The sequence below is a fragment of the Motacilla alba genome, chromosome 19, assembly GCF_015832195.1.
Source record: "Motacilla alba alba isolate MOTALB_02 chromosome 19, Motacilla_alba_V1.0_pri, whole genome shotgun sequence".
Classification (NCBI taxonomy): Eukaryota; Metazoa; Chordata; class Aves; order Passeriformes; family Motacillidae; genus Motacilla; species Motacilla alba.
The window spans coordinates 9,244,628-9,267,612 of record NC_052034.1 but is presented as its reverse complement, the minus strand read 5'-3'; the positions used below and the strand labels follow the sequence as shown (position 1 = coordinate 9,267,612).

The following is a 22,985-nucleotide window of genomic DNA, read 5'->3' as shown; positions in this document are numbered from 1 at the left end:
ACAGGGGCCCTTCCTCTGCCACAGCATTGTCTGGTCAGGTGACAGCATAGTGACATCTCTGCAACTCTATCTCAGAGCAAAGTGGAGCCAAAAGCCAAAGTGAAATGCAGCAGGGCAGAGCAGAGAGAGTGGCGGTATTTGCATTAAAAATAAAAACATGCCAACATTGCTCATTTTCTTGCAAGCCTGATCACACCCAACACAACAGCGACGAGGCAAAGAAACCCTTCCTCTGCCACAGCCCAGGGGTGATCAGCTCTCACCATCAGCTTGAGAAAAATGGGGGAGATCTTAATATCCCACTGCCTATTCCATATGTGACCTGAGTTCCTCCATGCTCCTCCTTGGCTGCACAGGCTCCACCAGCCAGAAGTATCATGACAATCACAGTCACCATGTCAGGTGCTAATGGCCTTTCTGAGTCCTGGTTAAGGGACAGTCCACACTGCCCAACAGCTGATATTTCATCCAGAGTGGCCAAACCAGCCTCTGACCAAGTTTTAAGCTTGCACTGGTCTGGGTCTGCACCTGGGGACTCTGTGCCTCCCCTGGTGCTGCAGCTGCTCACACACAGCAGGCTCTGAGCGGGGCAGTGCACAGAGCAGCACACAGACGGGCTCCAACCATCACACCACATACAGTGCTTCTGAGGCTGAGATACAGGCATTTGCTACTTCAGCATCAATAAACAGTGTCTGGGTAGGGTTCCTCTCACCTTTGGGCATATACACTCATTCACAGCACAGGGGCATGACAAAAACCAGGCCCTTTTCTTCCACCCTCATCAGCCTTGCATGGGAAGCTCTCCATGGAGAAGCCATTTTGAGTCCCTGGGACTTCCCAAAATGTATTTTTAAGCCTTCTAGCAGAGATAACATCCTGAGTAATCAATTTGACTCATGATTACTATTTCAAACACAGGCTCATACCCAGACAAAAAAAGCACACTTACATGGCAATATATACAGAACAATAACATTGCCAGATGGTATAATACTGAGCAGAATTAATTTCACACATGATGTTTTCAAGGTGTTAAAATATGTCACAGCTTCTGCTAATAAAACATCTTCCTCTCCACTCCTCCTTTTAAGAAAAAGCTCCCTTCCCACCAGCCTGTATTTTACATTATATGTGTTTCCATCCTGATAAGGGCAGCTGATTGCTTGCAAACCTAATTACAGTCAAATGAAAGTCTTTCAGAACCATCATTAGCAATTAGGACCTGCTGGATTTGCAGTGTATCATTTAGAGAGGTATAATTCAATGGCTTATTGAAAAATTGCAGGTGAAACTGGTGATTATGGGGGGGGGGGTACGCCTGTGACACGTCACTGTGGGCGAGCATCGGGTGGAGCAGCAGCTCCCTGAGCACTGATCAGTGACTGCAGGGGTTTGCTCTGGCTGAGCACAGCCCTGCCTGGCCAGAGCAGCATCCTGGGACCAGCTCTGCACTCCTGAGCCTGGCTTTGTGTGTGCTCTCCTGGCTCCCCAAGCCTGTCTTTGTGTGTGCTCTCCTGGAATCCAACGTGCCCATTGAGGAGCTCAGGGAAGCCAGGGGGAATGTGCAGCATGGAACAACAGGCACACGAAGCCACACACATCATTTTTCAGTCCTTTCTGCAGAGAACAACAGTCTTTTCTGTGCCCATTGAGCTCAATTATATATTATCAGGGCCCAGAAGTTGTTTGGATGCTTTTGAGCAGCTGGGTGCCTTCACAGATGACGCACTGGATACGGTGACTGCGGGTTAAGTGCAGCTGGAGATTTCTGTGGCCTCTGATCAGAGGCAAACAGCAGTTGAGAATCACAAAATGCTTGTAATTCAAGCACTGTTTGTCACCCACGGCGCTTTCCAAATGGGAAATGAGAAGGGGACTGAATGGCAGCCCAGCTTTCAGCACATGCTCCCACACAGACGGGAATCCACACACTGTGCATGTGTGAAAATAAAGTGTGGGTCCCTGCCAAGGGTGAAATTACCAACTGGCCAGCATGAAGCACTCAGCATTTCCACAGCACATGGTGGACTGGATAAACTGAGCTGGACATTAGCAGAGACAGAGGATATTGGCTCACAAAATATGCCCCCTCTCTAGGCATCCCCTCCATTTGCACACCATGTGTAACATTTACCCCTCAAAAACCCCACACAGCCCAGCCTACACCTCTGCAAAGCCTCACCTCTTCATTCCTTCCCCACTGATCTCTTTCCCCTTTTCTATCCTACATAGGGTTCTCAAAGCCCAGATCTAACCATCCCCTTTATCACATGAGCACCTTCTCCCACTGTATTACTGCACCCACTCATGCTGTGATGTAACCTTAAAGCACAGTTACCCTGATATGGCCCTTTCTATTCTTTCAGAGCTGTAATCCAATTTTGTTTCATCATTTCATGGGTTATTTTTTTAAATAAATGTTGTTTGATATGCTAGATTAATAACCAGTGCTTTGAGTGGCATGATACCAACACAGTTTTGTTAAACCAGTGCCCCTGCAGGTCCTGCTGCTGGTGACACTTGTAGGTGCCTTCAGACTTTTGCAACACTGGCACAGAATCAAACCACGCCGTGTAGGCTGCAGCACAAACAGCAAATCCGCTCATTTCAAAGTGGCTGTGATAGCATCTTGTATCTGAATAAAAACCCTAAACCAAGCAACTTCTCCCTTTACGTACAGAATGGGAACATTATCTCCCTTTCCATCAATGTGTGGCCATATTCCTACTGACCTGATCCTGGCTGGTACTACTCCTAAGGCATGTATGTGACTTTGTCCCACATTTTACCAGTCAGTTCTGATGTTCCTGTCACTTCATACAAAACCAGACCTCCAGCAGTGCAAAACCAGCCCCAAAATCCCACATACAACTTCTGATCCCCTGTGCTACCCTGCACGAGGTACTTTCACAGCCCAGGTTCCTTCCTGATCTTCAGAAGTTTTATAGTCACTGAAATCCACTGGCTGCCAGTAAAGGAATCCCAAAACCCAGCAGCTATGCTCAAGGAGGTTCAAGCCTTTATCTCTCACTCTGGGTGATGCATGCTGTAGGCAGGATTTCCAAGGTGTCTGACCTCACACTGCACAAACATACCCTCGCCCAGAGCTCCAGTAGGGAGTCCAAGAAATGAAGCATTTCTCCGTGGCTGTGTATCCTCCTTGTAGCTGCTACGGCTCTGCCAGAGCCCACCCACAATTTCATTTTCAATTAGCAGCTCTTCGAAAAGTAGTAATGAAAGCAGTTGCTAAAGAGCACTCAGATGTCATTGAGAGCCTGCAAACCCAAACTGTAAATAGCACATTGTAAATCGCTTGTCAGCACAGTGAGCTCTCGCCGGGATCACAGTGCCGGTGACAATCCGGCCCATCTGCCGCGCTCCCCGCGCGGTGCCACCGCAGCCCGCGGAGCTGCCGCCGCTCCCGCCGCTCCCGGAGCCCTGGGCAGCAGGGCTGGGAGCTGCAGCGGCCACCCTGACCGCAGGGCTGGGAGCTGCACCGGCCACCCTGACCGCAGGGCTGGGAGCTGCACCCACCACCCTAACCGCAGGGCTGGGAGCTGCAGCGGCCACCCTGACCGCAGGGCTGGGAGCTGCAGCGGCCACCCTCACTGCAGGGCTGGGAGCTGCACCGGCCACCCTCACTGCAGGGCTGGGAGCTGCACCCGCCACCCTCACTGCAGGGCTGGGAGCTGCAGCGGCCACCCTGACCGCAGGGCTGGGAGCTGCACCCGCCACCCTCACTGCAGGGCTGGGAGCTGCAGCGGCCACCCTGACCGCAGGGCTGGGAGCTGCACCCGCCACCCTCACTGCAGGGCTGGGAGCTGCACCCACCACCCTAACCGCAGGGCTGGGAGCTGCAGCGGCCACCCTGACCGCAGGGCTGGGAGCTGCAGCGGCCACCCTGACCGCAGGGCTGGGAGCTGCAGCGGCCACCCTGACCGCAGGGCTGGGAGCTGCAGCGGCCACCCTGGGCTGCAGGACAGGCTCAGCCACACGAGCATTTCACCCTCTGCACCGCTGCTTTGCTGCACTGAGGCACACGAGCACCTCTGCACCAGGGCCGAGTGTGCTGGCACTGAATCATCGGAGGGAACCGCGCGGAGCTCTCGAGTGACGACGGCAGAGGACAAACGGCAGGGGACAACGATGGCTGTCCAGATCAGCCCCCCAAAAGGCTCAGCAGTCTCAAATTTGGGAAGCATAGATTCAGGGTGACACTGCCAAGGGGATCGTGGACTTAATTCTGAGACGGAACAGCTTCAGCACTCCCCTCCCTCCCCTTTAATTGACTCATGCACTGGACCACGAGGTGAAAGCCCGTGGTTTATAACACGTGTAGCTGGGGACTGCCAGAGTCAGCACTGTATCTTCTGCTGCTGTTCTTCCCATTTTTCCTTTATCTCATTATAATTTACCTCCCAATTCATTTCAAATCATGAGTTTTCTTCCCTCTATTTATCATCCACCTCCTATTTATTACCAGTTGTCTCCTTCTTTGCACTTCTGCAGTATCTGGGATTGGGATTCTGGAAGCATCTCTGAAATCAGGCGGCGAAGGCAGAGCCCAGCAGCTGCTGGCTCTCATGTACACGTGAGCCCTTGCCCAACACACACCCTGCTGCTTTAGAAGCATATCCAGAGATTATCCTCTTCTGCAAGAAGTTGCAAGAACCTTCCATCAGATGAAGAAAAACAGTGAAGGAAATGGTGGAGGTAGCACAATTCAATGTCTTCTCCTCCTTTCAGATCCCACACCCACTGAACAATGAGAAATGATCCTTCCCCCTCATTATCAAAATACTCTCAACCCTCCTTCTGCCCTGAAAGCTCATTGTTTCCTGGCATGCCCCACTGTGCTCAGACCTCGAGGAATAAAATCTCATTAAAACCCATTTAAAAATGTTTGCCACCCTTTTACTACTTTAAAAATGTTCACTTTAAGATTTCCAAATGATTTTTACAGAAAGCACATAAAAACATGCCATCACCAATTAACGTAAAGGAAATTAAATTTAAAACGCTGGAGAAATATTCTGATGAGTCTTATGTTTGCTTAACGCCAACTAAAATTTCCTTGAGGCATTTAATAAGTACATTTATAAAAGCTCACAAAGCAGAGTTCAAAAGTCTTCTCGCTAGTAAAATATGAGCCTTAATTAACCTACAGTTTCACATTTTCTGGATTTCAATAAACCTGTAGGCATTTCAGCAGAGCTGGATAAATACCTGCATGAATACTGCAAGGATTTTCTCTGAAAACTAATTAGCAATGCTTTCAATAGCTGACTTCAACTAAATCTGTTTGACAAGGGAGCTTCATACCCTAAATCCTGCAGTGAGAGTTACTTCCAGCAGATAACAGATTTCACAGGAAAGCATATCCAAAAGGACTGTTAACCACTGGAAAAACTATGAATGAGATCTCCAGGTATAAAACGTTTCCCAGCAAGGACAGACTGCAGCCAAGGTCTTATGCAAGCACAGGAATGCAAGTGACAGCTCTGAGATTGCATCCTGCCATCCAGTTACAGTAATCACAGGTGACAATCCAGGATTCCCCCAGGGACAGGACCGGAAAGATAAACTGTGTATCAAATATAAAGCCCTAATATAAGCAAGGACACTGTATACATGCAGAAGCCTCCTGAACTTTAGGTGAGGGCACTCCTGCTGTGTCACACACAAACCACAGTGGCCCCAGCTCTTGGTCACTGCTGTCAGAGAAGGTTGACAAGCAAATCTTGTCAACTTCCCCTTCAGGAGCCCAGGGATTCAGGGATTCAGTGGGGTGGACCTTGGTGGGGAAAGCAACCCAAGATGTGCAGCCAAGAGTCACTTGAGGAGGAAAAGTGTAACATGATCAAAAAAAAAAGAAAAAAAAAAAAAAGAAAAAGAAAAATTCTCAGAACGTATCAATCTCCTCCTTCTTTTGTGCTCTTCACCATTTGTCTTGAAAGAGGTCAGAAAATGCTTACCCAAAATTCTTGTATGTCTTATGCATGTCTTTCCAAAGAACTCTGCAGTCTTTTCCATGACATCTTTTTTCCATGTTAAGTGCCAAAGCTGTATGTGTTTGTCAGCACCTAAACTGTTCAAAAGACTTAAATGTTCTTATCTGAGAAGCTCTACTCCTACCAAATGTATTTACATTTCTATTGAGCAAGATACTTTATTTCTTCTCAGTCTTATGCCTTAGGAATTAGGCAGAGTACTCAGATTTATCAGCTCAAAGGAAAAGCATTTTCCATGACATTTGTCAACTCAATACCTTCCAAGCCAATGCATATTCATTCCCAAAAACACAACCTCACAAATAATCTCCATCAGCAGGAAGGGCAGTTTCCTTCCCAGATAAAATTCTGGGCAGAAAGGTTCTACCTGGCATTAGGCCCCACCGGGAGAGTTCTCAGTGCACACAGTCAGTCTGACACACCAAAACAGAACAGAGACCACAGCGGTGAACACAGGAAACAGTCAAGGAAACACAGCAACCTTCAATATCTTCTGGTAATGGAATCATCGCATCTACTATCCTGAACAGTTTTCCCCACCTTCCTTTGAAATACCAAGTAAAATTAAATCAGAAGAAACACCTTTCACAGCTGGTAGTGTGGAACAGGCATTTTACAATTTCTTTGCTCTGCTAAAGAACTGTATAATCTCTTACTATAGTCCTATATACAGCTTAACATATAGGCTTCAAAATTATCATGACAACCTATTTCCTCCCAGCTTCTCTAACTCTGCATATCAAAATTGAATACAACTCAGCATACTTGTCATCCTCAATGTTCCTTCCATCTCCCTGAACTCTCAAAATGGGAAGCAGTGAATTCTCACTATTTGCTACAAGTTTCTCTGCAAAGCAAGGTTTGGCTTGCGCTAAACAAGGATGAAAACTGATTCCATGAATATCAACCATCCCCATTAAACGTTTAAATTTTGGTTCAAGAGTAATTAATATCACTCAAATACAGACAAAAGCTGACCTAGTCCCTACTACTATGTACTATTATCAGCATCACAGAAATCACACTTGTTACTCTTTCTTCTTTAAAAAGAACAACAAACACAACACTGCGCAGTCATGAAGACAAATCCAATGTTTTCAGCCTCAAGCTTTGCAAATCCTGGGTGTTGCCTGCTCACTCCCACCACTGTTGGGAAGGCAGATATTCCTGCTCAGGGTGGGTGATCAGTAACCCAGGGGAGCAGACATCAGCACCACTGACACCTCACAAATGAGCTGCTCACACTCTAATCAGCTTTGCCTTGATTAACAGCTGCCCTTCTTGCAATTGCCTCACCTCACCCTGGATGTTCAGAGGGCTCTTCTGCTACAGTGTACAAAGCCTGAAGATGAGAAGGTCTTTATAGGACAAAATTGGCCTTGCGCCCACAGAGACCTCATTTATTTGCCCTGAAAGTCTCACAGCCAGCCTGTGGAAAGCTCTTCTCACTTTTACACATTTATTAATCAGGTCAGCATCAATGCACCACTTGCTCTCCCTCTCAGTGGTAGGACACTGCACCACGTCACACCCAAGAGCCCAAGAACAAAACTACTACAAAAGCATTAAAATAAGCATCCCAGAAAATGAGAAATTGGCTTCTACATACCATGAACCAACGGGCAGAGCCCTCCCTCCCCGCAGCAGGAAACTTGTCTCCCACCTGTCTGAGGCCCTTGGGTAACTTCTTCCTTTTCCCAAGGTGCTGGCACAGGTTTCGGTCATTTTCCCGGTCGGAGCTGTACTGGTGGTGGTGGTGGAGCCTGTTCTTTTTTGGAAGGTATGACAGCCCATTGGTAAGTGCTTCCCTTTTCTTCTTGGCTAGAGGATTCTGTCGCTTCTCCACACGTTCCTGAGGTTTCAGAGCTATGTCCTTCTGCAGAGGGAGGAGAAAAACACTGTGGTCAAACTACAGGTCTGGTTCGGTTCCAGGCCACCTGCAAAGCACTCTCAGGGCAATGCTGCAGTCACCAGAAGAAGAACAAACCCACCCTTCACTGATGTCCTCTTAATCAAAAGATAGGCAAATGCTAAATAAAATTGGCAGGATGAAGTGAGTGCATGGAAGGAGACACATCCCCCTTGAGACTTCATACGGTCAACCTCAATTTTCACAAGCATCTCATGTATCAAGAGAGCACACATTTAGAAGACAGCATTTGTTTATCATGCTTAAATTAACAATCTGCTTTGATTTAAACAATGCTTGACTTTTCAATATTTATTCTTATTATTTCTTGTATTTGAGAAGCCAAGGCACGAGCTGACCTAAATCCAATTAGGGCCAATGAATCTCCATTGACTTCAGGGCATGCTTCCCTCAAGCCTGACTTAAGCAGTAGATTTCCAAGTCTCAGGGAAAGGGGTGAAAAGTGCATGAAAAAAAAAAACAACTTGTATTTGAAAACTTTGTCACTGACCCTTTAACCCCCAGAATCAATGTCTGTCTATAAAAAATACTCCACTCTTGTAACACAAATGTGAGTTGTGTCACTTAGCCCTCAGCTGTTTTCTTGCAAATAACCAGCAACACACAGAATCCCTATTTTCATTTCAGATAAATGCTACTTGAAATGAATCTTTTTCAACAGCACAGAATTGCAGGCAGAGGAAGAGGAGGCTGGAGAATTAGGAGAGAAGAATGAGAAGCTATTGAGAAGATGTTAATTACAGTGCAGATTCTGATCCAATAAATGCAATGTGCTGAGTCCCATCTACTCCTAGAGCTGCCCACCTTGGGGTCTGGTGCTGCCCTGGGAGGGGAGGTGACTGAAGCAGGGCTGTGCTTTCAGCACTCTCTGCTAACGTGCCTGCCTTGGCCCAGAAGCTTCCATGCCCACCATAAGGTGCTGGGTAATCTTGTGAGCCTTTCAGCTGTTGTTTACAGTCACTTAATATTAGAAGTGACCACAGGAAGGGCTATTGGTCCCTGTGTCCCATAAAGACTGAGGCTCAGGAGAATGTAATTCAAATTATGGCACCTTTTTATGGAAAAAAACATGCCTAAAGGCAAAAAGCAGTTTGGCTTTAATTAAAGACTGCCCCCTAAATGACTCTCTAAAACACAAGAGCTTCACAAAATTCATAACTGAAACCAATGAGATGATTAATTATACTGAAGACAGTCATTGTTCAAATTTCATATTTAGCAAAGGGAATGATTTTACAGGCATTAAAGATTGGAGTAATGAACAGAGGCTATAAGACTTTTTTTTCTGCCTGTTCTTCACCTAAGACACCACGGGACTTTTCCCAGGGTTTTTCTTCTCAGTGTTATTTCTATCCAAAAAGTTAGGAGCCTTGTCCAACCCCATGAAAGAGAACTTGAGTATCCTTAGCTACAACATAGGATTAGTAATTTAAGAAACCTCCTGTGTCTGCTCACTGGACCATCCCTGTCCCAGCTGAAAAGAGCTCAGGATTAGCACCGATCTTCCTAAAATGCTTTGGGAATCTCCTCGTGCACAAGCAGAGGGATCCTATGGAGCTGCCCAAGGAAATTAAAAGCAGGAACAACCCCTTTTTTTCTCAGCACACCTTCTGCCTCCCTTCCTAGGAAGGTTTTAGGTTTAGCTGCACACTATAAATGCAAGAAAGCAAATTCTCAGGTGCAGTAAGCACTTCACCAGTGCTTCCCATCAACAGTTTTGTAAAACTACAGCATCCACAAACACACCTGGACCTCCTGGATAGCAAGGGCAGGTTATAAAACAGCAGATATTTTATGTTAGAACTGATTTGTAACTTAGGATAGCTGTCATGCTGCCAACAATTATTTTTTTCAGGTCAGCATAAAAAAAAAATCCAATGTTTTATGAGTAGAACATTATACCAGCAAAGACTTCTGTTAAAACACAGAGCTCATGTTTGTAGACACAAATGCTATTCAAGAGGATTCCCTGTAAATGTGAAAGGCTGAAGGAGTGAACAAAGGGGAAACTTTCTGGAAAAAAAAATTCTTCTAATGACTAAGTAGCTTTTGTGGGATTTTTCTCCCAGCTGTGAGTGATCTAAATGAAACAGTGGCAGGCTTCCAGAAGCTTATAAAATGTCTAAAGGGGCCAGGCACTTCCATCAAGAAATAACCGGTTCCTATTAGCTTTAAGGAGGGTATGAGATGGGTCAGACTCAGCAGATCACTGTGGGTGTACCTGGGATGACCCTTCCTCAGAGCCCATGTTCCAGACAACTGCACGAGGCTCCACAAATTGCCAGATACACCTAAAGAACCTGGAGCCCCGGAGAACTGCGAGGAAGGAATCTGCTCACACACCTGTGGCAAGGTGAGTGACACCACATCCACAAAGCCTTCCCCAGCCTGGAGGGAAAGGCACCTTCCAAGGCAGAAGGAAGGATTGGCAGGAGTGTTCAAATTTAAGGAATGTTCCTCTTCTGTTCAAAGCAAAGAGACACCAAAGAGCTCTAGATGTGCCTAACCATTGAAAGGGGCCTTAAATCCTGTTTTGTGGGTGGGCTTGCTGTGAAATTTAGCCATAAGAATTGGTGTTTGGACCACTCTGTTCCTCCAGAAGAGCTGCATGCTTTTCACCAGCTGGCACCACTGTGGGGAAATGACAGAGCTCTGGGGATCAAACCCCATGTGAGGGACCTGTGGGGTAGAGCCTGTCATGGATTTCAACAGAGACACGACTTGGCCTGAAAAGAAATGTGTGCATAGAAATGTCTGTTACATTTTCATCTGCAGACTAGATGAGGCCATGCAAGAGGACTTGATAAAAGAATAAAATTTAGACACAGATGGACAAGATGCATTAAAAGTAGCTTGACTAGAGCTCTCCCAGGGTGTTCTCCTGGTGTTTGAGGTGCAAACTGCCTGGGATTGTCTCAGGTTCTGCCCCGTGGAGCCCCCAGGCTCTGTGGAGGCAGCGCTTGGCTGGGAACCACGGCCCTGCATAAATCACTTCCCCACTTCTGCCCTTTCTCCCTCATCCCATTTTTATCTTTGCCTTGTTTAGATAGGACAATAGCTGTACCACGCCGTGTGCTAGTACATTAGCCAGCACAATCTTAATTACAGTCTTCAGGCATCATCGTGATTAGAGTAATAAGCTGTAATTACTCTAAGGTGACAGGACTGCACAGACCTTATCTACATAGATAAGAAGATGTAGCAATATTTCACGTCGAGACGGATTTTTCAGCAGCTGCCCATGGAGTGGATTCAGCCTGAGCAGCAGACCCCATGAACGCTTTCAGTCTCTAATGGAGGTTTTTCTCCTCTCCTGCCAGCATACAAGCCCACACATTATTCAGTAAATCCTACAAACACATTAGGCACAGTTCAAAAACTTCTCTTTCAGAGATATCTTTCATCAGTAAAGTACCTTAAGTGTATCAGGAAGGTGACTTAAATGTATAAATATGTAATTACAAGCAATTCAATACAAAAGTGCATTAATATTTATGAGTGTACTGTATAAGCTAAAAAAATTTCCATTTGTTTCATTTCTATTGGGCACATGAATCAGGCTGATCGTGCCCTGGCAGGAGGGGCCTGTGGTGCTGAGCAGGCTCCTGCCTGGCAGGGCACTGCAATCCCCTGCTCAGCACCCACAGCCTCAGCCCAGCCTTGCCCCGGCCCAGGGGAGGAGAAGCAGCCCCCAGAACATCAATGATCTGGCTCCATCAGACCATTTCTCATGGTAGGAGGCTTGAAGGACACGCTGCATTCTCATCAGGTCTTTCAGGGAGCTGTGTCTGATTTATTTCAGCAAAGTCCATCTTCTTGCTGCATAAATGACAACTCCCTGATTACACATCTAACCCTCAGTGGCAGCAGAGCAGGGCTTTGTGGGGTACACTCATCACCCCCCTGAACCCCACCCCAGAGCCAGCCCATCACTGCCCACCCCTGCCCTCTGACAACACCTTAAAAAGTACATGTGAATAACTCTGTTCCACTCCTTATTACAGAATTTTTCTATGGGAATGCTGGATGAAAACAACGCTGGAAGCACAGTGTGTAGCAAACACACTGCAGAAATTTCCCTGGATGAACATTTCAGGTGCTGCTCAGGGATTTCAAGCCTTGACTTTTCCAAACCATCCTTGTGGATTATCACCACAATTCCAAAGTTGTAAAAAAGTTATTATCTGAATTTGCACTGAATGTGACCTCATTGAAATACAACTTTTAAAATTGATTATTAAAGCCAGGAGTAGTTTACACTGTAATGCTAGTTAAACCAAATTACAATTGTAACAGTCTACAACTAAATTCCAATTATTTGCTCCTCAGGTTCTTGCTGAAGTCTTTTACAGCTTTATATCAGAGCCCAACAATTTATCCTTCACTCCAAGAATAAAGTATAAAGAAATTAGACATTTTTTAAAACATCAAACAGTTATGAAATATCAGTGTTATACTCCACTTTAAACTCAAGTATTCAGAAAATCAAGCTTGAAGCTGCCAGTCTGCCCGTTCACTGTTCAGACATCCAAAGGTCAGTGTCAAACAGAACTGTAAGAAAGGCACTTCTGGAGCCTTTCAAGGTACAAACAATTCACATTTGATGGGGAACACTAGTGCAGAAGGAAGAAGCTAATTATAGGAAAAGAAAATACACTTTCAGTAGCTACAGAAGTCGATTTGAAATTCTTTCCCAGTTCCATCCCGAGCCTGCTGTCAGCTGCAGCAGCTCCAAGGGATGGGATGGGACATGGGGGAAGCAAGAAGCAGCTAAAGGAACAGCACAGAACCAGAAACCATGGCAAAACCACCACCCCCACATTCACCCACTACATTGGGTACAGAGTACCCCATGGTGCTGCTTGCAAGAAATTAGGATGCCTGCAGGGTACAGCTGAGAGAAACCCTACAGCTTGGCCAGCACAGAATCCCAGAAGGGTTTAGGTTGGGAGGGACCTCAAAGCCCATCCAGTGCCACCCCTGCCATGGCAGGGACACCTCCCACTGTCCCAGGCTGCTCCCAGCCCCAGTGTCCAGCCTGGCCTTGGGCAGTGCCAGGGATCCAGGGGCAGCCCCAGCTGCTCTGGGCACCCTGTGCCAGGGCCTGCCCACCCTGCCAGGGAGCATCACACAGGGGGAATCATTAGCTGGGAATCCAGGACAGCAACAAACTGAACCCAAACTGAACCTAAACCTGCACAAACAGCTGCACAAACTGACCCAAAACCCCTCAGAAACACTGCTAGTCTGGGTACCCAATTTGCCATCACATCTTGCCAGTCCCCATCAACTCCTATTGTGTTTCTGTTAAACTGGAGAATTTTTTGCAGCTGATGGATGAAAATGCCCCAAATCTTCAATTCTTCTCTCGTGTTTCAAAATTTGCTGTTTTAATTCCAGCAGAAACAACAAGATGTAAAGGTCTGAAAATAATGCACTGACCAGTCCCTCTAATCAAAATCAGAAAATAAAATGAAATGCTTATAATAACCATTAATTTACCTCCAGATAAAATAGTTAAATGGACCGTGTATTCTTCTGATTACTGACTAGTTTCTCAGAAGCATTTATCTAGGGGAAAAAATTGCAAACACTCTTAAAATAACACCAGGGAAAAAGGAAGGCAGGTGTAGGCACAATGCAGTAGAGCAAAGGATTCTCAGTGTCACTGTTATGGCATTTTAAAACACAAGGAACTGGTGAAGAGAGGTGTGATGTCAACTATATTGGGTGCAGTAGCCCATCCATTAATCCCAGCAATTCCTTCAAGCCACAAGACCTCCACAAAAAGGTTTAATCTTGTTTTGTTTGCTTTGATTGCATAAAGTTGCAATCCATTGCCTCCTGCGTCCCTCTGGAATCTGAAAACAAAGTGGTTCAGTGTTGTGCAGAAGGGGTTGTGCAACAGAGTGGGGATGAAAGGCAGTGCCAGGCTGGGGGACGCTGGGATGGGTGCAGAGGAAGGAAAACAATAGCAGAGCAAGTCGCTGTCTGCTCCAGATATGTTGTGTGAAAGCGCTTCTGTGGCAAAGAGATTGCTTTGATTTTTCATCCCCAAACCATTTGTTAACAATAGCACTGATAAACAGAAGGTGCCTTTTCAGGTCCTGCCGATTTAAACTGCACACAGAAATACATTAAGGCAACATTATTGAGGTTACAAAGTCAAGGGCTTGGAAGTTATGAAAGGCCAAGATTAAGGCTGTAGCCACCACCTTAATTCAGGCCTCTTGTGCATGCACGCCAAGATACAATCTTTAATTACATGATCCCATGCTCCTATTTCCCTACACAGAATGGAAGGTGTTCAGCTAATGAGCAACCACTCAGGATTTTGTTTGCTCCTCTTTGTCCATAGTGTGGACCTAGGCCTTGTTTACTGACACTCCATTCACGCCCTCCTCTGAATGCACAATGATTAATTTCCTCAAGGGCTTTTCTGTACAGCTCCTCCCGATAGTATCAGATAGATGCTCAACAAATACCAATGGCCCATTTTATGGTTGTTTTGCCAAGGGTATTTCACTATTCCCAATTTATAGGTGGCAATAACAGTCCTGACATGTTCAGGTCAGAAACATCTGCTAATTTTAAGCATTCATTGGGAAACACCTGAGATTTGATTTTCCAGAGAACTTGGCTCCACAGAGCACTTTCTCTAATGAAGCTCAGCCTTCATTGATTTCAGCAGCTGAGCACTCCTGAAAATTGGGCTTTAGTGAGCACCGTGTGTTATAAGGATACAGGGAAGAGCTGTTTCTAAAATAATGCGGTGCCATGGCCTCCCTCAATGCCACACAGCAAATACGAGCTGGAGGTAGAGGAAATCTAAGACTCTGGTGCCAGCTGTTGAGCTGGCAAAAGCTGGCGTCATACATGAAGATGAGCATCAGAGCAATTGATTGCTATTCATTTATTTCATGTTTTTCAAACATGCCATGGTATTCTCAGCCATGCCATGCCCCCTCCCTGCTCCGTTTTGTCACTCCAGTACTGTGCCAGAACATGTTACAGTTGTGCAGAACAGTCAGGAAATTGCTGGAGCTGGTGCAGCCTGAGTGAGCAGAAACCTCGTCTTGGAGCCGGTGCCGAGGAAGTGCTGAGCAATGCCAGCCTCCGTTGCAGAGCATGGAAGTGTTTTTCTCAAAGCTGCCTGGCTCTGTGGAAGGCAAAGTACACACAGTTGCTTCTGCTCTGACTGGTTCAGCCAGAAGCCTGTGCGCTCCTGCCAGGAGATCCTGAAGCTCTGGCTCCAGCCAGCCTGGAAGTCCCATCGTGTTTTCTCTAGAGATTTTTCTAGGTCTAACACAAGTTGCCAGCCAAGTCCAGGGTTATGTCTTTGCTGCAGATTTGACTCAGTGACCTCCAGCACACCTGGGGCTGCCTTTTGAAGCTGAAACAGCAGCGAGACCTGGCCTGTCCCTGTCCCTGTCCTCTGCTGACACCATCTCAGCCACGCTCTACTCCTCCTGCAAACTCTTCAGTCCCCTTTGGTGAGTACCTGCTGTCCCTGTCCCTCCAGGCTTTGATCTGGCAGAGCAGCCAGGGCTGTGCTGCCCACACTGCCCCTGCAGCCCATCCCTGCTCCCTGAGCATGACTGAGCAGAACCAGCCCCAGCTCTGAGTCCAACAACACACGTCCAAACCCCTCCATCCCCCCCGTGCTCCACCCGGCTGAGAGCCCCGAGGCTGCTGACAGCCCTTGCAGCCGGGGGAGATGGATTCCCACTGCCCTGGGCTTATCTCACAATGCTGTGCCTTCAATAAATGTGCTTGACTTACCCTGTGAGCAGCAGGGCCACGCGCTCATATTTATTTTCTTTGTTTGAAGAATGAAAAGAAATAGAAAAGAGATGTGGAGAGGAGTCCCTAAGGATGCTCCCTTTGAATCTCCACGCCAGGGAAGAGGGCTCCAGTGCTCCTGCCCTGCTCAGTTAGGATCAGAGATGCGGCAGAGAGAGGAGCACTGTGAAGCAGCGCTGAGTTTGTTTGTCCCCTGTGCTGTGACACACCAGTGGCACAGCTGTGGTGCTACAGATCCTGAGGAGCCAGCACTGTCCCAGGCAGTCCAGCCTTGCACAGCACTGCCCTGATCTGGAGCAGGAGCACACCCACCTGTGGGCACGGGCTGGGACTGGCATATCCCACTGCTGTCCTTGCCTCAGCTCAAGGGGCAGCCTCAGCTCACAGCAGGGCCAGGAATATTTATCCTTGGAAAAGGGGCTGGTCATGGTGGAGAGAACCCAACTGAACAGTTATCAAGAACCACACAGAATAATATGAAACACAAATATTTCAATATGTCTAGATAATTGAGCAACTCCTCAGTTCTACACTAAAACTTCCGGATTTTTTTTTCTTAACATAGTTTTCTTGATTTTCACTTTTTTTCTCATTTAGAATGGAAAAAATATTTTAAACTTTTAAATTTTCTACCAAAAAATTTTTTTTGTACATTTGCATCTGTAGTTATACAGCATTTGCATATACTGATCAAAACACACATTCCAGGAGATTTCACTGGAGGGAAATAAAATTCCAGTGCAGGAGCAGCTGGCACAAAGCTGGCTGTGGGCTGCTCCACCCTCCACACACATTGTGTTCTCTGAATAATTCAAACAACACTTTGGTTGGCAGGCCACAGACCCAGGCAAGGAGCTAGTGGGCCAATAAATTTTACATTTAGGGTATTCCCCTTACTGTAGGATTTCAATAAATGCATGTGGGCTTAGACAGCTCTCATCCCTGCCATCCCTGCACTGGGAAACAGATGACTTCAGCCTCACACTGGCACCATTCATTAACACAGCGCTCAGAGTCATAAAAGATGTATTCTGGTTTGCAAATGGAATCAGAAGCACCTCTGCATTCCTTGTCTTGGGGGAAGATGGTGCAGCACCAGGAAAGTCCAGTGCATTCCAAAGGTCTCAGGATGCTCCCTGCAATCTCCTGGCCACACTGAGCTGGGACACCCTTGGCTTTGCTGCCCTGCCAGCCTCGAGGCTGGATGAGAACACCTGGAGTGGGGACAGAGACACCACCCTGGGCCAGCCCAGGTAAAAACAAGGAGGAAGCTGTTGTGGGGAGAGATGGAAACATCCCTGCCATGGATGGAAACATCCCTGCCGTGCACTTCTGCACCACACTGGCAGCCTTACACCCACAGGGAAACCAGAGCATCCCTCTGCACACCCAGGCCAGCAGGACACAGAATGCAGGAATGAGCAAAGGAAAGGACAGAATTACCAGAATCACTCATGGATTGTGCCAGGTGGTGTGATCCATGAGTAATCCAACCTGCAGATTTTTTCACCCAGCCAAAATATCTCCACATTATAATGGGTTGTAATTATTGAGCATTAGGAAAACGTTAATCTATTTTAAAACAACCCTTTTCATCTGATATGTCAAGAATTTGAACTACTCAGCACAGGAGCTTTTCTAAGCTCTTACTGCCTTGTATTCCTCTGGATTTTCTATTTTTTCTTCTCTAGGAACTCCCTGACTCTACCACTGTTTTGGCATGTGGCATACAGCCAAAAAAGACTGATGAGGAAAGACTTTAAAGAGAAAGAACAGTGATTAGAAAATAAGGAGAGAGAAAGAGAGCTCAGCTAGGAGCTCTAGCTTGCTGAGGACTGCATCACTTAAGGTGAGCTTGGCAATATTCCTCATTAGGAAAAGGATCAGAACCTTTTTGCAATTAGAGGGAAAAAAGAAACAACGGTTCAACTTCCCATCTGCAAATGAAACCACTTTCTAGCATTCAGGCTGGAAAAAAACAGTAAAGAACAAAAGTTTAAGAAATAGAGCAATATGTAACCTTTCCATTTGCTGGCTTATTCTTCCCCAAGGAAACAGATACAGTGAAGATAAATTTGATGATCAAAAACCAGAGGGATTACATTCTTGTACGGTGCTGATCACTGGCAAATCCCCTTCTCTGCAGTTCAGAAGCACAGCTTAGCATAACAGACAAGATTTATCATTGCCTTGTCCTTCGCACCACTTACAAAGAGACCTGAGATGCTCCTGTCTCAAGAGTCCTCACTCATGTACAGGAGGAAATAAATACCAGAACTGTTCTGCTGTTCCTGTACAAAGGGACAAACCCTGTGCCCAACACAGAGCCCAGACCCCCTGGGAAATGCCACGTTTTCACCTCTATTTCTGCACTGCCGTGAAGGCATCACATCCTGGCTTCAGCTCTGGGCTCAGTGGATGCTCCACAGTCTTTGTGGGATCACCCAAAAACCCATCGTGTACAGACCTACAGTTCCTAGGAGGTGAAACAGACCCTCCCTTCCATTTGTATGTAGAATACAGAGTCTCCAGTTGAATGGGCACAGAACACAGCATGAATAAATGAACACGGAAAACCAGAGCTGGCTGCTTTCTCCAGCTGTATCTCAGGGCACAGACCCTGCAAAGGCACCTCATACACCAGAGAAAAAGAGAATTTCCTTCACTGTGGCTGAAAACATAATGTCTTCTGCAAATATTCAAGATATTTTGTAGACAGATCTTTTACAACTGAAGGGTCATCTAATAGTCAGGGCTATTTAGTGGCTGGAAAAGCAATCACTGTAATATTTCTTGTTTATAGACACCTAGAAGCTACAAATGTAACTTGGTAGGGATGCACAGTCAGGGGATCTGGTTCCAAAGCAGAACATTCCAAGTCAAGAGCTTTGCTAACGCCTGCAGCAAACTTGCAAGGAGTTACAAAAGCTGTGAATCACATCACTTCAGCAGCACTTAGAGTCAAACCCCACTTCATGGCACGGCTGCCTGCGCTGAACTCTTCCTGCTGCAGGAAACATCCTAACTCCTGTCTCTCTGTAAAACTTGCCTCGAGCAGGAACAGATAAAGCTCTGCAATGCATCTCTCCAGAGCCACAGAATATTTTGAAGAGAATAAGAACCATAAGCAGGAAATCAGTCTGCACTGGGAAGGAAACCTTTCGTAGGAAAGGTTTGATTTCTAAGCTGCTTGTAGGGGCCGGTATCCAAATCTCTCCTGTCTGACCTTATCACCACTTGTGCCCTGCCAGGCACAGGATTAGAGCTGGCTGGACTGGGAAGGTAAATTATTAATGTGGGGGCCTGGAGGTGGGTGTGGGAATTCCTGATCTCCCCCAATGCTCCCTGTGACCCGCAGCACTCAGCTAAGCCCTGGACCACAAAGAAGGTATTCAGGGCCCTAAAACTATTTAATTCCCATTGACTGGCTTTCCAAAGGAAATAAATGGCTCCATGAATTTGGGCCTTCAGCCCTCCCATGCAGCAGAGCTCATCTGTGAAATGGAAGTAAAACCACATCCTATTCCATCTGTGCTCTGCAGTGCTAAATCCTGGGAGAGGTAAATGGAGCAGCACCCCCAGGAACAGCTGCACACCAGGTCATGGAGAGCACACACCCCGGCAGGCTGAGGGGGGCTCCTGGCACATCTCCCTCCTCCTGGAGGCACACCAAGGCAGCCCTTTGGACAGGAAACAGGAGGGATCAACTGCTGCACCCCACAAGGCATATGAGGGCTTGCACTGCCTGTTTGTTTATTTTGGGAACAACAGCAAAGCCAGTCTCTCCTCTTCCAAGCCTCTGCAGCCCTTCAGCTTCATCGGGCCAGGCCGCCACAGCCAGGTGCTCCTGTGGGACCCTTCCCTGCCTCCTGCCAAGCAGGTGCTTCTTGCGCCTCCTTTATTCTCCCCAGCTGATGTGTAGGGTGGGAAATGTCTTTTGTATCTTCTCCGTCATCCTTAAGGGAAGAGATGAGCCTCTGCAGCCTCACTGCTGTCACTCAGCCATGTCTGGGTACGTGGTTCTGGCTTTCTCCTGTTCCTGCCTCCACGCTGACAGGCTCCCTGCATGCCCTAACACAGAGGGAGCACAGCACTTCCCTCTCCATTTCTTCATCCCAATGTTGTACCTCATGTAACTCCTTAGAAAAGGAGTTCAGGACAGAAAACCCAAACCAGCACTTCAAAAGGACACCCAAGTCTGCAGCTTTATTATGAGGTGAAAATGACCTCAAACCCCTGGACTAAACAAATGCCTGGGGTGAAAAAGATGGAATAAATTAAAGGCTATAATTATGGCTGGGAAACGAGAGAAGGAGGCTGCTCAATAGGATGAAAGAGGGATTTGAGGAATAAGAAATGAAAGGAAGTGTCAGCTTGAATCAGCCAGGTTGAAAACTGCTGCTGATTTTGACTGACATACCGAGACTTTCCAATTGCAAACTCTTTCTCTAATAAGCTGCAAATTCACCTCTACACTTTTACTTTGATCTTAATGCAAATATTTTATAATGGACACATTTAATGATTTTCAGGTGCTTATTGGTTCTATCAGACTTGATACTGGAATCAATCTCCTCTTTTAGAAAGCTTGGGTTAATGGCAAAGTTTATTAAACTGCATGCAGTCATTCAGAGAAGATCAATAGAGACATGATTACAGAGCAACCAGAGGATTAAACATGAGATTTATCACAAAATTAAACTGAATTAAATGTTCTCTGATAGCACTTGAAATGCTGTCGATACTCTTAACTGATAATCTATGCTTTCTGTGTTTACTTACCAGGCAGCAGGGAAGTCTGACTCGAGGAAATGACTGTAATGTAAAATCTGCAAAGATTTGCTGAGAGCATTAAACCTCACCTAGAAAACCATTATTTCTTCCTGTTAGAAGAGCAAAAGCATTTTGCTTCTTTGCCCATTTCCTTTTTAAAGGAGAGGAGGATACAGCCCTCTCTCATATCACACTTTGCAATCTCCTTCCCAGGGCCATTATAGGATGCACAGGACACCAAAGGATCCTACTCAGGGTTACAATGAAATATTTTATGGTTTCCTGCTATGGCAGTTTTTACCTCATTCGGAATTAATTTTGAGTTCTCGATGACCTTATTAAAACTTATTCCACACACTGAGAAATTTGCAGCCTTCCTGCTTCTCTTTTCCCTCTGCTTAGCCCAGGCACCCCCAGGTTCTTACACTCACACCTCTCCTTGCACAGCACTGTGCAAACTTCTCTGATGTTCTCTGCCAAAAGAATTCAACTCCAAAGCATCCAAAAAAACCCCAAAAAAACAAAACAAAACAAACCCCCAAATCCAAAACAAGCAAACAAACAAAAACCCCCAAAAATCAACCAAACAAAAACCTACAACCCCCCTATTAAAAAAAAAAAAAAAAAAACAACAAAAAAACCCACCGCAACAACCAAAAAACCTCTAAAAAAATCCCAGCAACACAGTACCACTGTCCCAGGAAACAGAAAAGCAAGTCCAAGGGATAAAAACCAGGCCAGTTTCACAGAGAGGATCTAAATTCAGACACTATTATTTGACATGAGATCTGCCCCTGCAAGAGAGCAAGAATTTCCCAGCCCCTGCTGCGCCCTGAGCTCTGTTATCAGAATCACAGAGATGATTTCCATCTGCTCTGGGGTAACGGGGCTGGCCTGGCTGCAGGACCAAAACCTCAGCAGGAGAGAAGGGGGAGGAGGGAGGGAGGAGCAGGAGAGCCTGAGTACACAAGAGACCAGATGCAAAGTAATAACCCACCACAACCACAGCTTTGACAAGTTTGGATCATGTGTCTGTGGGTTTCCAAAATGGTCACAACACACAAATTCAACTGAAGAGTTCCTTTAGAATGTAATGTTTGTGTTCAGCAAGCAAGCAGGAGGAGGGATGTCAGCTTCCAGGCATTTTTCCATCACACTTTACAGTCTGTATTCCACCACAGCCTCCACCAAAAGCTTAATAAATCTTGATAAAATACCTCAAAGGAAATGTGACCATCCAACAGCAAATAAATTACCCAAAACAAAACCCATCCAAAAAGCCCTCATCAACTATCCTGAATTGAATTTTTACTGAATCAGAGGGGCTTAGCTGCTTTCTAAACAGGCTCAGCTATCCCCAGTGTACTTTGCAAAATTCAATCCAGTAATCCAATCCCAGATGCATTATGTGAAATCTTATTTCTCCAAGCTCTAGAAAAGAACAAGCAAAAAGGAAGGCTTTAGGAACACTAATTTGCCAATAAATACTCACTGAGCCAATTTTGCCTTTACTGCTTTTTGGAGGAAAATAAAAGGAAAAAAATCTCAAAACACAAACTGCTGTCCGAGTACTATGTTCCCTTATTAAAACTTCACTTGTGGATAGAAAAAATACCACGAAGCACATATCCTGAAATTAGCCCAGCATGTGCTGCCCCAATAAACAAACCCTTGGAAACTAGATTAGCATCATTCCCAGTAGGCTTCCACTACAGAAATCACTGCCAGCTCTGTCCAGAAAGGGAAAATCTCTGTAATATCTAATAAATGGACCAAAATATCTCAGTGCAGAATGGGGCATGTGCCAGCAGTGACCAGTGAAGCCCAGGCAGCCCACACCGTGGTTGTTCCAGTTTACATGGGTGCCATCACACAGGGAAGTCCCAGAGTGACCGGGCAGAGCTCCCCACGTTCCTGGGAGCTCCGAGCTGAGCAGGGACAGCCACACCCTGGTGCTTATCAGAGGAGACAGCCCAGGTTTACGGGTCCCCACATGCTCTATGGATGCTCCATGGTGACACAGATGGCATCAGGAGCACAGGAGTGTGGCATTCACATTCTCTGAACAGAGAGAGACATAATTCTCTATCTCAGGATTTTTCCTGGAGAAGGCAGTGAGAAGCTCAGAGAAGGAGAGAAAACAATTCTTATCTCTACTTGCTGCTCCTGTTGTTTGACACATGTGGAATGTGTTATGGAGATTGTTTACTGAAAGAGTGATTTGTTAATTGGACACTGGTGCTGGTTGTTTGGATTGATTGACCAGTAGGGTCAAAGCTGTGTCCTGACTGTTGGAGACAGTCACGGGGTTTTCTTCAGTATCTCTTTAGTATCTCTTTAATATAGTATAGTATTAGTGTAATATAACATAGCTTAAAAAAGCAATTGTTCAGCCTTCTGGAATCACTGGAGTCACTGCATGTTACTCCCTGGATGGGGGTCACCCTGCAATGATACAAGAGCAC

The 22,985-nt window shown here is 46.1% G+C and overlaps 1 protein-coding gene across 2 annotated transcripts in view; it reads right to left on the bottom strand.

Annotated features, from left to right (window-relative positions):
* Positions 1-22,985, bottom strand: part of AUTS2 (activator of transcription and developmental regulator AUTS2) — a 782,988-nt gene that overhangs the window by 564,201 nt on the left and 195,802 nt on the right. For both annotated transcript variants that reach the window (XM_038157971.1, XM_038157972.1), the window contains exon 2: positions 7,678-7,890. In XM_038157971.1, coding sequence (XP_038013899.1) covers positions 7,678-7,890 — 213 coding nt within the window. The remainder of the gene's footprint in view (positions 1-7,677; positions 7,891-22,985) is intronic.